The sequence below is a fragment of the Brachycentrus maculatus genome, unplaced genomic scaffold (assembly GCF_059751285.1).
Source record: "Brachycentrus maculatus isolate JH-2025_06_01 unplaced genomic scaffold, ASM5975128v1 h1tg000323l, whole genome shotgun sequence".
In the NCBI taxonomy this organism is placed as follows: domain Eukaryota; kingdom Metazoa; phylum Arthropoda; class Insecta; order Trichoptera; family Brachycentridae; genus Brachycentrus; species Brachycentrus maculatus.
This window is the reverse complement of record NW_028281072.1, coordinates 630899-649481: the sequence shown is the minus strand read 5'-3', so window position 1 is coordinate 649481 and position 18583 is coordinate 630899. Positions and strand designations below refer to the sequence as shown.

At 29.7% G+C, this 18583-nt stretch overlaps 1 protein-coding gene across 1 annotated transcript in view; it reads left to right on the top strand.

Moving 5' to 3' along the window:
- rsh (Rap GTPase activating protein radish) overlaps positions 1-18583 on the top strand; it is a 212330-nt gene that overhangs the window by 127327 nt on the left and 66420 nt on the right. Inside the window, exons 11-12 of the mRNA XM_088268421.1 lie at positions 3979-4108; positions 6360-6523. Of these exons, the coding sequence (XP_088124547.1) occupies positions 3979-4108; positions 6360-6523 (294 nt within the window). The remainder of the gene's footprint in view (positions 1-3978; positions 4109-6359; positions 6524-18583) is intronic.

Sequence of the window (18583 nt, the reverse complement as noted above, 5' to 3'; positions counted from 1 at the left end):
TGGACGTTAGGTTTTATAAATAAAACCAAGCTTTCGTATTTCGTAAAGACAGTATTAACTTTATTATTTTGAGAAATAAGACAACGGATTTTGAGAAATAAGACAACGGATTTTGAGAAATGTTTTTTGATCTAGTCACATTTTTTGTAACAACCAACTAGTTTCGGCAACAACCTGTTGCCCTATTCAGGGTTTAATTTATTACTAACTTGTAAATAATATATCAATATGATCCACAAAGTTAATGCTTTCAATATTCAAAACACAGTATTAACTGCCAAAAAACAGCTGAAAAACTCTTTTTTACGAACAAAATACCACATTTCTCCATCGCATTTTTTAACAAATAGACCACTTATAGTAACACCACTTATAGTAACACAAATATACCACTTTTAGTAACATTTTTATAGATAGATCACTTATAGTAAAGACGATATTATCATAGCGTAGGACGTATAGGGTGGTTCATATTGTTTTCGTCAGCACGCACAACACATCTTATATGTATATGTTACACATATCATATTCAAAATAGTTTATGTTTGTTGACACCACTTTCCTCATAATCTAATCCCAACTCAAGATCGGGAAACTGTAAGGAGATAATATGGTTTTGATCATTATAATATCATATTCCAGAAATCGACTCGTCACGCGCCCGTACATTAGTATAATAATATTATCATACACATGAATACTTAATATATTTCAATATAAATTCTCTCTGATACGCTTTGCTCAACTTAGATTAATATTTCTCTTCGCGATCAAATATTACCCGCTGTGAAATTGTCTAAGATTAGAATCTTAGATTATTTAGATTCACCAAAATCTCTCAGTTCAAAGCAATCTGGGATTATTTGATATACCCAATTTTAAACACACCATATAATAAAATAACAACCATTAAGTTGTTTTCCACATTTATTTTATTTGACCAGTGACTGAGTTTCGTTATAACCGACATCATAAGACTGGTTGGGAGACAAGACAGGGTTTGAAAAGCATACTTCATACAATTTTCTTACAAAACTAATTTAAATTGAATGATAATTATTGTTTCAACATTCACTCTATGGTAAGACATAATAAAATTATTTAAAAAAAACACTTGTTTTTTACCATTTTAATATCATATTTTAATGACTAGTCGTAAAAAATTCATAGTTAAGTGTGTAAAAATCAAGTGTTTTATTTTATATATTAAATTTATAACTTTGATAACTTTGTGGAATGGTAATAAAACACTCTCCTTATCATCCACTGTTTACTTTGTGTAATACCACATTTAATACAAATCGTAATAATTTTATTTTAATTTTAACTAGTAAAGTTAGTCAAAATGACTCTTTCAGAAAATACTGTCATGTAAGCTCAAATTGACATACCCTTAAATTATGACAAATTTATCCCTTTTTTATAGCCCAAGGCAATTTCTCATAAAGTGTTCTCGACCAGCCTTGATCTATTTTTAAAATACTCGTACCTTCTCAAAGAACTAGAACTCGGCCTCACAGATTTGCAGTAACCATATTAGTCTTAACGAGATCACGTCTCACTCCCGCTTCTACCCTTTCATCCCCTTCTCTAACCGCCACCTCCCCAACATGATGCATCCCTGATAATTTGATCCTGAGACCTGTTGGTCTTGCTGACAGCGTATACCACATACATACTCGTAAGATAACTGATAACTGATAGGCCAATCAATCAGTTCCGTTACCTCGATGAATCGATTATATTACCAGTGTCGGATACATTTCAAAGCTTAATAGGCTATTCATAAGACCTGTATGCAATACAGGTTGATTCATCGTGACATTATTTTTGACATCTCAATATAGATTAACTAGAATATGGATGGCTGGGCATTACGGTCGTCATATGCTGGTTTAAGTGATCACTTTACATACATGTAACATTCACCAATCTACCCATGATTAACAACCACTAATTTTTTGGAAAGTCTATATATATATATATATATATATATATATATATATATATATATATATATGTGTGTGTATATATGTAAATATATATATAAATATATATATATATATATATATATATATATATATATATATATATATATATATATATATATATATATATATATATATATATATATATATGTATATATATATATATATATATATATATATATATATATATATATATATATAAATATATATATATATATATATATATATATATATATATATATATATATATATATATATATATATATATATACATATATAATCCAATATTGAAACATTGAACAATAATCACTTGAATTTTCACTAGAGATATCAATAGGTGAGATAAAGAAGCTTTTTTTTATTGAGCAGATTTGTGAACAAGTATTTGGTCACAGTCAAAATGTTGTTAAGTCATTATGGCCTTATTTTTTATTAAACTTACATTAACGAATCATACTTGAGTCGTGTTGAACTGTCATTATTAAAAATGAAACTTCTTTTAGACCCCATTTATTTCATTTCACACGAGTAGTTTCAAAAACTACAGATGTTTTTATCGATAGGTAATCGAAATAACTAACGAACAGAAAATTATTCAAGTATTGGTAGAGGTGTGTAGGGTTATAACCACAGGGGGGGTTAGGGGCTGAGACTTGGTTTAATGCGGATATAGACAACATTTTGAGTGTGTCCAAATACTTGTTCACAAAATCTGGATTATCTCCAATTACAGGAGTTATTTTTATATTATTTTTTGATATCTCATCAAAGATAAAGAAGAATATAGAAGTCTGGGCATTTACGGGGCTGACGGCCATCATAGGCTGGTTTAAATGATCACTTTACACACATTTAACATTCACCAATTCTACCCATTATTGACACACTACTCAAATTCTTGGAAGATCTTTATATTTAAACCAATTTATAAATATTAAAAACGTTTTATTTATATTATTTTCATCTCACGTCAAAATATTCAGAAATTGATTCTAGCTTTTCAAGGAAGTATTCTGAATTCCATCTTTTTCGTGCAAAAACGATAGATGTTTTTCATCTCAAGTCGAGAAATTCGAAAATGCTAGCTTTTCAAGGAAGTACTGCAAAATGTCATCGTTATAACAAATGACGCCTTTATTCAAATATCGGAAGCAAAGCGCAGGTGTGCGTAAAAGCAATATGCATTAGCTCGCTGATTGGACCATAAATAACGAGATCCATAAATCGTGTCCAACTTACCAGTGTCGCCGTCGCGACGCGTCGGTGTCGCACGTCACAATATGAAAATGATTTCTTTAAAATAAATCGACTCCCATTCTCGAACGCGGACCGCTTCGACCTTTCTGAAAACTAATCCAATTTAAATTTTTGATTACTTCATAAGAATGTCCTTATTAAACTTGTGGAAAACAAACTTCAAACATCGGATGAGTACAATGTTTAGTGGTTCAATTGTCTTTGTATTTATAAACATTTTTGTACTACGAATAAGATTGGTGTGGAATTCTGTGCTCTCTACTTGCCCGGCTAGTATGACGAATGTTACACGGTGGATAAAGTGATCCTTTAAATTAACCAACGACAGGTCGTCAGACAGATTAAAATAGTTTTCGAAACTAGTCGTGTTTACATTAATTAACCCCAATGTGGTATTACTCAAGTGTTTTATTTTTGTGTTTAAATCTTTTGATCTCGGTAGTATTCCTTTTTATTATTTTATTTTTAATTTTTAAAATAAAAATAATGAAGAAATGAAATGTCCTATAAAAACAAGTGTGTTTATTATGATTTTTTATCACCTTTAATTGAGAAATCTCTTTATTTTACTTTACTTTTGTTTCCAAAATATATTTTTTAGACTTATTTTTAGTTATGAATTATACAATATTACTAACGCATTTTTGTCGTGTAACAAGGGACGAAAACATTCATAAAATAATGTGTGAAAGTAAATTGAATTTTCTAATTTAGGGATTTTTCTTTGTTTCAGTTCGAGTTTCCGCCCGAATCAAGAGGAGGCCTACCCGATACGAGGTCTCCGTCGTGACGAGGGATGAAGTTGGCGCATACAAACCCTACCTTTGGGAGCAAAGCGTCTTCGATAAGGGACCAATGTTCAGGTAATTAACATACCCCTAGACGTTCACTGTGCTGTTATCAGCGAGCAACTTTATTCGCGCTACTCCTATTATATGCTCGTTTTGCAAACTGTCCCCTTTAGTAAATTCCATGAAAAATATATTCAGTCGTGGCAGCATTGAAAATATTCTTAACTAAAATTTTCTTAATTTTGGGAGAATTTTACAGCAAAAATTATGTGTACGACATTGATTTTTTTATCCATGACATTCAGACACATTACGAATTTTTCAGAGATGCTCCTTCTCGAACAAAAATAACAGCAGTCTGTATAAAACATTTTTAATGTCACTTTTTTTATGTTTTTTGAGAATTTTTCAGCAAAATTTAAGCTTTTTTAACCATGACGTCCAGATAAGATTTTTTTCAAATTGAATTTTTCTGTAATGCTTCTTGTCGAACAGAACTAACAACACTATGCATAATATTTTTGGGTGTCTAAATCTAAATTTAAATTTGTTTTTTATTGTGTTTTTAAAAAAATTCACCAAAAATTATGTGTACGATATTGTTAGCTTATTTAACTATGATGTTCATACACATTACGAATTTATCAGAGAAGCTTTTTCTCGAACAGAAATAAGAACAATCTATATACGCTATTCGATAGTTGTGGAAATATTACATTTATTTAACCTACCCTTGAATCTTAGTCCAAACTGAAAACTCAGCTTTAATGTTTTATCAACATATGAAATATTCATACTTCACAGTAAACGTTGATTGTCGAGTTGTATTATCCAGAGAGAAGAGTAAGAGCGACATATTCACCTTCCCAACTCGACATATTCCGGCTTCCAGCGAATAATTACCTTATTTTTGACATTGAAAGCCCATTAATTATCAAAAACAAAAATCAAACATGAATATAAGTTCAGAAGACTTAAAGGTGAAAATTTAATAAAAAAATAACGCTTTATAAATCTTCCATTGATATTATAACTATCATGTGTACGTAATATACGGCATACGTATTTAAATCATCTAATAAATCAAAATGCTCTAAATATAACATTTTCTTGCCTCTCGTGTATGAAAATGAATTACAGAGCCTTTAGACGCATTCCTTTAGCTCACTTTTCAAAGGATATTATTAATACCTAGGATGGATTGAAACTGAAGAATGCTCAGTGTATCAACTTTCATGTATATAATTACAAGAGTATTCAATGTATTCTGTATTGTACCAACTGTAATGTATTATTTACAAGTATCATTCGAGATTTCAGCTACATTATACCTATAAAATTTAATATTTTCGGGAAAGTATGGAAGAAGAAACAGAGTTTTAAATTAACCAAGCCAAGAATTAACACTAAATATGGGAGTCGAACACTGCAATATAACATTTTTAATTTGTTGCCGACGGATGTAAGAGGTCAAAATAAAATATGAAACAAAGGCAAAATAAAGGAATGGGATCAAGAGTTAATTTTATGAAAAATGTAAAATGTTTTTGTGTCTATATTAGGTTAAAATCATTAAAAACAATAAAAATGCATCAAAAAATAACTGCACCGACAAGACACAGAAGGTGGCTTGGTGGGTCTCTGCAAAAAAAAGTTCTAAATATGTATAAATTGTGATTTAAATAAATGTATACAAATAAAAAAAAATAAACATGAATAGAAAATAATCCTATATAACATTTTCTGACATCTCAACATACGCTAATCGGAATATGGAAGTCTGGGCATTAACAAGGCTTACGACCGTCATAGGCTGGTTTAAGTGATCACTTTACACATGTGCAACATTCAACAATCCTACCAATGATTGACAACCACATTACTTAATTTTTTTACAAGACTTATAACCTTTCATAGGCTGGTTGAATGATCACTATACATACGTGTAACATTCACTATTCTACCCATGATTGACAACCACACTACTCAATTTTTGGAAGTAATACGTATATCATAAATCTCATGACGCTTTTTGTTTGAGTTTACGGGAGCCATCTGTGGTAGGCTTTAAAAAGTTTTTAAAATTTATTTAAAGATATGCAAGATCCTTACCAGATTATTTTACATACTAGGAGACGCCTGAAAAAACGATTTTGAATTTTTATGCAGGTTATAATTTGACCAGTTATTTTATTCATAGTATTTTAAGGTCTTGATTCTTGCTCACAAATTTGGATCTGTTTACGCCCAAAAATGATGTGAGCAAAATTAAAATGCTGAAATACGAAAGGGAGAGTTTTATTTATTTACTTTTCTAAATTAGGGAGTGGCTACTGACGAAGATCGTGAACGGGGAGCGAGCCAGCTACTCCGCCCCGAAGTTCGCGCGCATGCAGGAGAGGACTCGCAGCCAGATGCTGGAGGACATTGTCGCCAACCTGGCGAACCACGCGGAGACGGGGCAGATCCCGAAACCATACCGCAGGGGTGAGTCCAATCATTTTTATTTTCATACATTCCGACGCAAGTTTTTATTTTGTTTGTTTTTAATAATACCACTTATTATTATTATTCACCATACTTCCACCCTTCTATTTATATATCGCCATTTGATAAAAATTATTTAAAAATATTACCTACTCATACCAAATATATGTGTGTATATTTGGTGTAAATATGTTATTTTATGTATTAATTTTTAAATCAAACACAGTTTTTTGAGTCTACTAAGTTGTATTTTATTAAAAAAAACACATAAAAATTAATACTACTGACAATTGTTTTCTAGGCGAAACAACTGTCGCAATATTAATTTTTATTTGTATTTTCTAGCGTTTCTCATGTGTGTGATTATAATCCAGGATTCGGATCTCACATACTAATATAAGAGTTTCTGCTTAGTAAAAAGCTTCTTTACATCTCACCAATAGATGTCTCTAGTGAAGTTCTAGTGATTCAAGAACAAGGTTTCTAAATTAGTTTATATATACAGAACTTCCAAGAATTTGAGTAGTGTGGTTGTCAATAATGGGTAGAATTGGTGAATGTTACACGTGTGTAAAGTGATCACTTAAACCAGCCTATGACGGTCGTCAGCCCCGTAAATGCCCAGACTTCCATATTCTTCTTCATCTTTGATGAGATGTCAAAAATAATATGAAAATTACTCCTGTAATTGGAGATAATCCAGATTTTGTGAACAAGTATTTGGACACACTCAAAATGTTGTATGTGTTTTTTTAATAAAATACAACTTAGTAGACTCGAAAAATCTGTGTTTGATTTAAAAATTAATACATTAATTAAAATGGAGTTCTACAAATTAAACGCCAAATAAATAAATAAGTAGTTTATATTATATGACGTATACAATATTTATTTGATATAAGTAGGTATTTTTATTGCACTTATCTGGAAGTCTTTCCAGGATTCGTTCTTGTATGTAACTATCGGTTATGTTTTACGTGAAAAATCGTTTTAAAAATGTATTGTATCGTTTTAAATCTATTGTATGAGAGTGATGATTACTGTAAGTGATGATTTTTATCAGTTTATTCTTTTTTGTTATTGTACATGTTTTTGTCAAAATTAAAAATAAAGTAATAATAATAATAATATAATAAAACCCTTATCCGCACCCCAATGGTGCATAGGCCACTGCGTAATACAAACGCAGTGTTATTTTGATCGTTTACACATGAAGGAAAGGTGATCAGCCCTCCGCTTCAGGTACCAGTCCAGGGTAATATTGAATAAATAGTACAGTGAAAAAATCACTTATATTTATTTAACCCCCCCCTGGGAATCGAACCCGGGACCTCCAGAACGGTAGCCGAGCGTGCTGACCATTACACTATGGAGGCGAACAAAAAAAAAAATAAAGTAAATAAAATAAAATAAAAAATGTATGTAGGTAGGTAGGTACGTGTAATAAACAGTCAAAAAGTTCCATTTAAATAGAGTAATATTATTTTTTATTCATATGTTTTAAAAAAATTCCAAGTTAAACTAAATACTATTGATAAAAAAATATACAACAATCGATTTTATTTTCTTGCCGTACATCATGTACATTTTATTTGGTTTTTTAAAAAATATTTTTATCGCTGAAATCCCGCACGAAAGGATTTTAAAATAAATATTATACACTTCACATAATTTCACTACGGCTTCTGCAACCCTTGGCAATTTTAGCGAGCGAATTAAAAGTTTTCCCCCTTCTAGCCAGCTCAACCCCTTCCCTTTCCCTTTCCATTTTCCTATTACTTCTCTTCGTTACAAGAGATTGCCAGATTATATCGGAATGGAAAATGTTTAATTCGTAATCCTGTCAATTTCTGAGCGCCACCGTTATTCATTATTATTATTATTAAATAAAGACTGGATTTCGGAGCGAAAAGGTTAATAAACTTTTTGGATGTTACTTCTTATTAACGTAAATCTCGAGGTTTATTAACATTACTCAAAATTATTTTGTAAAGAACATTAGTCAAATAGCCTAAGGGCATGGCTAGACCATGTTTTTAAAGTAAATGAACGAGTTATTTCCATTTATATTTCTTTAACTTTGAACTCTTTACATACTTTTATGACATCCCAATAAAGATGAAGAAGAATGGTAAATAGAAAAATGTCTGGGCATTTACAGGGCTCAGGACCTTCAAAGCGTGGTTAAGTGATCACTTTACACACGTGTAATATTCACCAATTCTACCCATGATCGACAACCGCACAATTTTTTTTTTTGAAATTTCTAGATATATTGATCAAACTCGTAACACAGTGTGCGTGAGTTCACAATATGCATCTATGGTGAAACGATAAAGGCTTTTAAACAGAGACTATCCAATTGTATGTGAGGTTAAAATCCTGGATTATAATCACATTCTTTAGAAACGCTTGAAAACATGATTTTTAATTTAAAATTTGACCCGTTAATTTATTTTAAACATTTGGAGTGTGTCCAATTACTTGTTCGGAAATCTGGATTACTCAAATTAGGAGTAATTTTTTACATTGAAATTGACATCATTTTCATCTGTGTTGAGATGTCAAAAACTTCTACAGTGTCTGTGTATATTATCACATAAAAACAGATTTAAACTTGCAGTATATTAAAAAAAATGTTTTCAGAGTAATTTAATTTGTATAGCATAAAGACTATGGTTTTCAACGAGCTTGCAATTTGTAAAGTGATAAGATGTTCCTTTATTTTCTGCAATTTTTAATTTAATATATTTTAATGAATATTATAATAGTCGCAAATAATGTCGATTTTTTGCAATGATGCCGTTTTGGCTCCTTAGCAACCTTTTTTTATCCGGCTTTGAGATTATTATCCGGTCTCGAGGCATATAGGTCGCTGGAGACGGGTATCCGCGAATGCGGGGCGGCCTACGAGGTTGTATGAAAAGCTTTAATATTTAAGGCACTTGACGCTGTGTTTTGTGAACAAGACTTCACCGAACTTGAACCGGCAAGACAATGAATCATTCATCATGTTTGCAATTCAATCCATACGAACTCATAATGTAGTATGTACTTTCTCATAATAATTTTGACGTTGAACAAATGTGCTGAGTTTTTAATAGGTTGTTTAAACGATGATGATGGTTGTATGCTTCTTTTTAAAAGTCGTTCAATGATTTTTCTGTTTTAATTAAAATGTATCTTTTTTTTAAATCACTTTAAATATTTTATTATAACTTTTCATACCATATATATCACATATCGCTCACTCTTTTCAACAACGTCATATATTATATTTATCAAAAAACTTGATTTTTCAGGAGATCGTTTTTAAAGTTTAAAAATATTATAAATGAATATCAAGCCACTAATTGAACTTTTTACTGTGAAACCGATTTTTAAAGGTAAAACCTGAATGTTTTTTCTCCTTTTGAAAAATATTTAGTACATATAAAAAATGATTAAACAATACCTCTTCTTTGAAATGCGAAAACGACACTTTCTGACCTGTAGCGGTTAAATATTAAGTTAAAAATATGTATGCCACTTTTGCTGGGATATAGTACATTTTCTGGGCATTCCGAAAACATGCACAACTAAAAATCAACGATTTTTTTTTACATATGACGTTTTTGAAAGCAGTAAGCTATATATTTGTGTCTATTTTAAAGTAGGGTGTCAGAAATATTACTTTAATACCGTTGAAACCGTGGAAACTAAGCTGACTAGTGAAAATTAAAATCCTCAAGTTGAGAAGTTGCCTCCTAAGAGATGAAACTTAAACGTGTTACCATGCATATTTTAACAATTTGACGCGACGGAGAAGAAATCTCACGGTTAGTCTAACACCAGACGGGAATAATCGGGCAGCCACCGCTCGCTACCTTACTCCGACTAATGAACAACATTGTACGTCAGTGTTTTGCAGGGAGACTTTACGAGAAACGTGCTTCTGAGGCAATCACAATCACAACTGTCGCAGTAAACGACGATCTCACCTGATAACTAGACATGCGTCAGCAAACTTGTCTGGCGGTTTGAATATTTAATGATGATTTCAGTACAACTAATCACTAACCTAGCCAATTATACATCCACAATCAGGTAAATACTCTGACTTATACTTATACTAAACATATATATATATATATATATATATATATATATATATATATATATATATATATATATATATATATATATATATATATATATATATATATATATATATATAAATATATATATATATATATATATATATATATATATATATATATATATATATATATATATATAATATATATATATATATATATATATATATATATATATATATATATATATATATAAATATATATATATATATATATATATATATATATATATATATATATATATATATATATATATATATATATATATATATATATATATATATATATATATATATATATATTATATATATATTTATTTATATATATATATATATATATATATATATATATATATATATATATATATATATATATATATATATATATATATTTATATATAATATATATATGTATTTATATATATAATAATATATATATATATATATATATATATATATATATATATATATATATATATATAAATATTTATATATATATATATATATATATATATATATATATATTTATATATATATATATATATATATATATATATTATATATATATATATATATATATATATATATATATATTTATATATATATATATATATATATATATATATATATATATATATATATATATATATATATATATATATATATATATATATATATATATATATATATATATATATATATATATATATATATATATATACCGTTATAAAACGAGCTTTTACCCTTTTTTTAATTAGATCTAACGATTTTCATCAAAAAGGTCTCGCTAAACAATTTTCATTTTGATAAAGTGTTATCTGTGAAATACCGCCGGATATCAGCGTAATGAAGCTTTCAACTTTACCGACACGTCGTTCTTATTCACTTTAGCCTCCGTCTCGTGAAAGTGAATACATTTTTAATAATATGTGCAGAGTCGTTAACCTTAGGAGAATGCTTTCAACCCCCAGTGTTACTCAGGAATGCACGGTAAACACCCTCCACATTAGCACAGAGGAAGACAGCTTAAGTTTCGAAAGCTTTTAACAAGTGGAGAATTTTGGAGCTAGCAGATGTTGGACACTGGAGCTTTGGGATACCAAAACCAAATTTGGTACTTTTAATATAGTTACGTGGAGGGATGAGACCATGTGTGATATTTTTGACAAAATTATTAATTTATTCCCTCTCTCTCTCTCTCTCTATCCACCTAACGGTATATAGTGAAATCCAGCATTGATGTACGAAAATTTTAAAATACAAAATATTGTTATAAACGCATTGATTTTAGAATCCTGATAACATTTTAGAGTTTTTCGGAACGAACACAATTTTTTTTTCTCTCCATTTTTATTATTTGTTTGAAAGAGTTTAATACTTGTAGTTTAATTTCCCATATTAAATTAAAGAACGTTTACACTTTTATTTATATTATTTTTATTATTGATGTTATTTTTATTACATTTTAAACGTATTGCTTGTAAAAGACGTTTATTTATTTATTTCACTTTATTCATAATTTCGAAAAATAAATAAATGTGCCCTTAGTTTTAACGTGCCGAGAGCAAATTTTACAAAATTTATTTAATCTTACCAGCATGTATAATATCGCTCACTCCTTTCAAGAACGTCATAAATCAAAAAACTTGATTTTTCAGGAGAACGTTTTTAAAGTTTAAAAATATAATACGATGTTTTAAAAATAAATATCAAGCCACTTATTAAACTTTTTTCTGTGCAACAAATCTTTTAAGGTAAAACCTGAAGGTTTTTTCCCCATTTGAAAAATATTTAGTATATTTAAAAAAAATGATAAACCTTTTCTTCAAAATGCAAAAACGACACTTTCTGCCCTGTAGCGGGTAAATATTAAGTTAAAAATATGCCTGTTTTGCTGGAATATAGTAAATTTTCTGGGCATTCCGAAAACACGCACAACTGAAAATTGACGATTTTTGATTTATGACGTTCTTAAAGGAGTGAGCGATATATATGACACAAAAAACTTTTTTTATAATCTATTTTTTTTCTATATTTTAACATTTCACTTTCATAGTGTAGTGGTAAGCGCGTTTTGCTGCTGTGCTGGTGGTCCCGTATTTTCATATTTATTTTTTATCACCTTGGACTATCAGAAGAAGCTTAGGACTTATCACATTGCCTTCACGTATTTAACACTATTTCTAAATAACACTGAGTTGATATAATGCAGTGCCCTGTGCACCATTGGATGAGGATAGTAGTAAGAAAAAATAAGACATAATTTGAGCATAAAAAAAACTAACTAACCATCACGCCGCTTCCCCGCAGGGGTAGGCAGAGAGAATAGAGCGCCACATCACTCTGTCCATGCAAACATTCTTCGCCTCTTCCACGTTCATGCATCTCCTCATACATACCCGCCGATTGTTACGACTCCTAACCTGACCACTTTCAAGTATTTGGCATACCTGATCTCGCCATGTTTTTCTCGGTCTTCCTCTGCTTCTTTTCCCACTAACATTCGCCTCATAAATTTGAGCGTGTTACGCTTAATTACTTAAAAAAATATACAAAATATAGCGATGAGAATAGTACTCAATAAAAAAAGATAAAATCATATAGAAAAATGAGAAAAGAACTCAACTGGTTATCATTAAAAAAAGAGACTAAAATGAAATATGCTGATTTTTATATATAAATTTTTAAATGATAAAATACCCAAATATTTTTTGGATAAAATAGTGTTAAACTAAAATTTTCATGAACATTTTACTAGAAATAAGGATAAAATAAGACTACCATTGTTGAAAAAAACCAAGTTACAAAATTGTTTAATGTATACGGGTTTAAAAATGTATGATGAGATGCCTGAATGTATGAAGAATGAAAAGAGTCTGAAAGAATTTAAAAAATAAATGTTTTGTTTACTGTAAGATGATGTAAATATATATTATGTAAATTAAGTGTAAATAATAGTTTGTATTAGCGTAATATAAGCTAACTTAAGAAATAAAATAAAAATAAAATTAAAAATGAAATAAAAAATAATAAAAAAGGTATCTTGACCAAACTTAAATAATGTATCATCGAACTGCTTTGGTCGACCGTCAACCTGAGAAGGAAAAGTCAATCGATGTTATCAATAAAATATTGAATTCAATAAATACAATATTTCCAATGATATACGGTATCAATTTTCTATTATCTATTTTATTACATTTTATTCTTCATCTTCAACTTCCGATGGAACAGAATAATTGAAGAAGAAAAAATAAAGTTAATACGTGTAATGACAGATCACACGTCACCCCTACGACCACAGCGCGGTGGTGTATTCCCAATCACAGCTATAAATCATCCTCACATTCAGTGCGGAAATCAATTTTCACGAAGAAAGAATGAAAAGAAAACTTTCACGTCACTCGGTAATTGATACGATGAATCAATCCAGGTCTCGTGGAAAATGTCCAATTTCTGCGGTATTTATTCGGCTACAATATTTATAACAAAGGATATCAGAAGGGTGACTTTATGATCTGGGGGCGTTTGACACCCTCGTATGATACCTCTAGTCTGACCGATCAATGTGTCAGGCACGTCAGGCAGGGGACAGGTTGATAGGTTAGTCACAACGGATAAATTAGTTTTTTCAGACGTCTTCAGATAACATCGTTTTCAATTGACTCCTGAATTGACAGAGGAAAATACAGGGATCATATGGCATTTATTATTTTCATGTCCAATCAATCATCATCAATACAACTTTCAGTGTCGATTCATTTGTAAATTATGCATTTGTGAAAAAATGAATTGCCTTTTGAAAATAAAAACTTTTTATTTCTTTAAGTTTTACTTGGTTGATACCACTATTTCTTAAAATCTATTGTGACATGTGTTTCGATGCTTTTCGCGTCATTTTCAAACACAATTCAATTCTAACCGTTTCTGCACCCCAATCGTGCATAGGGCACTGCATTATATTAACACATTGTTATCTTGATCGTTGACACACGAAGGAAAGGTCATCAGCCCTCCGCATCAGGTACCAGTCCTGGGTTATATTGAATAAATGTGAAAAAATCACTTTTATTTATTTGACCCCCCTGCGAATCGAACCCGGGACCTCCAGAACGGTAACCGAGCGTGCTGACCATTACACTACGGAGGCGGACAATTTTAAACGCAAGAATGTATTAAAAAATGAATCATAATTTATTTTAAGAAATAGTTTTATTTACCAAGTAAAATTTAAATTAAAAAGATAGATATAACTACAAAGTGACTGCCGAATCAATAAATGAATAAACTCACTTTAAACTTTATTTATTGGATTGCTATACTTTATAAAAGCAATCGAGAATATTTTTTTACACTGATTTATCTACATATTTAAAAAGGTATTCATATATTAGAAATATATTTCAAGCCAGATATTCGCAGTACGCAAACCAAAATTAGGCACAGGTCATGGTGAAATTATCGAATTTGCAAATCGCATGAAGAAGTGAACGACTTCTTTGAAAAAAGTCGCAATTTAATTCGGTTTTTTATTTCGATCGCCGATGTCAATACAACATATCAGGCATGGTTGTAGAAAGTAATGAGTGCATCGAAATACGTGTCACAATATAGTAAAAGAATTGCAAAATGTGTCCTCGGCACGGGTAAAACTCAGTGAGGGCACATTACTGTAATTTGTTATTTATAATGTATGGTGAAATATAAATAAATTTATAAATAAAGTATAGTTTTCAAAAAAAAATGTTTATTTTTTAAATAGGAAAATACGTATTACCACAAAGTGACCGAATCAATTTATGAAGAAGTTAGTTTGTTTTTACATATTTACGTATTTCCCTGGATGCTGAATGAGAATATTATTATATGAGCTCACTGTATACTTACTTTATCTTCCTTTCAACGTTTATCTGTTTATATTATTTTGGTTATACTCTTTAAATTGAAATATTTAAATCTTTGAAAATACACATTTTGCGAGTAAGTAATACAAATATTTAAACGGTTGTGTTTGGGCCTGTCCATTCTTTTGAAGCTGTCTTCTTGATAATGTTTTCAGTATCTTTCAAAAAGAATAATTTCAGCTTGTTTATACTTGGTGTGTTCTCGCGCGCATTCGGTTCCTGCTTACCTAGCTCCAGGCTCTTCCCATAATGCCCCTGAAACTTGAGCACGTCACAAAATGAACTGTAAATTTCCCGAAATTTCCCGAAATTTCCCAAAATTTCCCGCGGCGGAGGAGAAATTTGAATAGATACGAGAGGTGGATGAAAAGTTTCCAGCCTGGCATGGAAACAATTTTGCCGCGTTCGAATGGGTCACTCCAACAATTAAGGCTGAGATCTTAAACCATCTCAAACGTTCAAATTCAGAACGCGAATGGCATCGCCAAAACGTTTTTTAAGCAAAAAAATCAATTACGGCAAATGTTACCTGAGTTTAAGGAAATTAAAATTAAAATTAAATTAAATTAAAATTAAACAACGATTTATCGTTAATATTTTCTTTGATTAATATTGGTTAATATTGATTTATCGGCCTTAATGTATTCACAACGTTTTGGGTATCCAAATATGTAAAAGTAACGATTTGTGAATGAGTTATCTGCACTCACCTAGAATACTGTGCATAATATATATATATATATATATATATATATATATATATGTATATATATATATATATATATATATATATATATATATATATATATATATATTTATATATATATATACATATATATATATATATATATATATATATATATATATATATATATATATATATATATATATATATATATATATATATATATATATATATATATATATATATATATATATATATATATATATATATATATATATATATATATATATATATATATATATATATATATATATATATATATATATATATATATATATATATATATATATATATATATATATATATATATATATATATATATATATATATATATATATATATATATATATATGTGTGTATATAGATTTTACATTTTGACATCTATCTCAACATAGATGACGAAGAATATTAGAATAAGTCTGGGTACGGGCTTACGACCTGTCTTAGGCTGATTTAAGCGATCACTTTTATGCACGTGTAACATTCATCAATGTAGCCTTGATTAACAACCACACAACAATTTTTTTTATCTCTTTTTTTTTATTTTAAGCAACTTTTATTCACAGTCCGCCTCCGTAGTGTAATGGTCAGCATGCTCGGCTACCGTTCTGGAGGTCCCGGGTTCGATTCCCAAGGGGGGTAAAATAAATATAAGTGATTTTTTCACTGTCATATTTATTCAATATTACCCTGGATTGGTACCTGAAGCGGAGGGCTGATCACCTTTCCTTCATGTGTAAACGATCAAGATAACACTGCGTTTATATGACGCAGTGCCCTATGCACCATTGGGGTGTGGATAAGGGTTTTATTTTTTTATATTTTATTCACAACTTTTTATGTCTGTCAAAATCCTTGTTCACAAATCTAAATTTCTGCATTTAATTTTTATATTTTGACATCGCAACATGGAGTTAGATTATACGGACAGTGGTCAAATAAACAAAATGGTTTAAAGTCGGAAAAAACCACAGTGAAATATTTCATTAATTGTCTATGGATATTTAAGTCTTGTAAAAAACTTTTCATCCGACCTTGTAGGTATCCAGGCTCTATGATTATCCCGATAAAATCACGGATCGCTTTTTTCCTAAACGCCATGAAATATTAAAAAGAGGGGTCGACGTATAATGGTTCAAAGTGCTTTTTGTTTTGAAAATGCGACCGAGGAATGCGGATTCGTTGAAAATAAGTTTTATAAATTTTAGGAATTTCCACAATATTATCGTGCCAAATATGACGGTGAAAACAACCTTGGATTAAAAAAGGTAAAAGCCTTCGCATAGGCCAGAGGTCGGCAACCTCTTGGACCAAAAGATCCAAACGCGAATTGCTAAACGGTTCAAAAATTTTTGGGGAATCAATTTTTAATTTTCCAATCAATAATTTTTATTGAATTTATTGAATATTATTTATTGAGTATTTTTTAGGTAACAGATTTTTAATCAGATACTATCAATCTATCATAGATCTATCATCTATGTATAAATCAGCGCAAACAACATTTTAATTATGCCTTTTTCGATTAAAATAAACAGATTTTTTAAATATCTCTGTTACTCAAAATTATTTAAAGGTACCTTTTTGAACATTCAACGATATATGTATTTTATTATTAATTTTATATTTATTAAGTAAAGAAGAGAGAATAAAACTAAATTTTATTTTTTGCACAGAAAAATTTTAAAAGTCCGCCTCCGTAGTGAAATGGTCTGCACGCTCGGCTACTGTTCTGGAAGTCCCGAATTCGATTCCCAGGGGCGGGTCAAATGAATATAAGTGATTTTTTAACTGTAATATTTATTCAATATTACCCTTGACTGGTAATATAATTCTTTATACATCAACGATTAAGATAAAATTTCATTTATGATACAGTGCCCTATGCACCATTGGGATACGGATAGGGGTTTGAAGAAGGAGAATAATAATTTGAGTAAACAAAAACTTAAAAATGTCATTTTGAATTTGAAAAAGAAAGAGCCATACAAAATGCTAAAAGAGCCACATGCGACTCGCGACCCACACGTTTCCGACCCCTGTCATGGCAAAATCCCACGCGAAATCGGTTAAAGCCGACCGGAAAAGGAATGCTTATGATGTGCCAATATAGAATTTTAAAATGAACTTTCATTTTGAGCGATATTCCTGCTGAAACAAACAACTCGTAACTTTTAAGCTTCGATCAATACATTTTTATTGAAACACCAACAAATCGTAATTTTGTAACTTTGAATCAATAAACAATGTTGCCAAACTTTTAACGGTATTTTTCT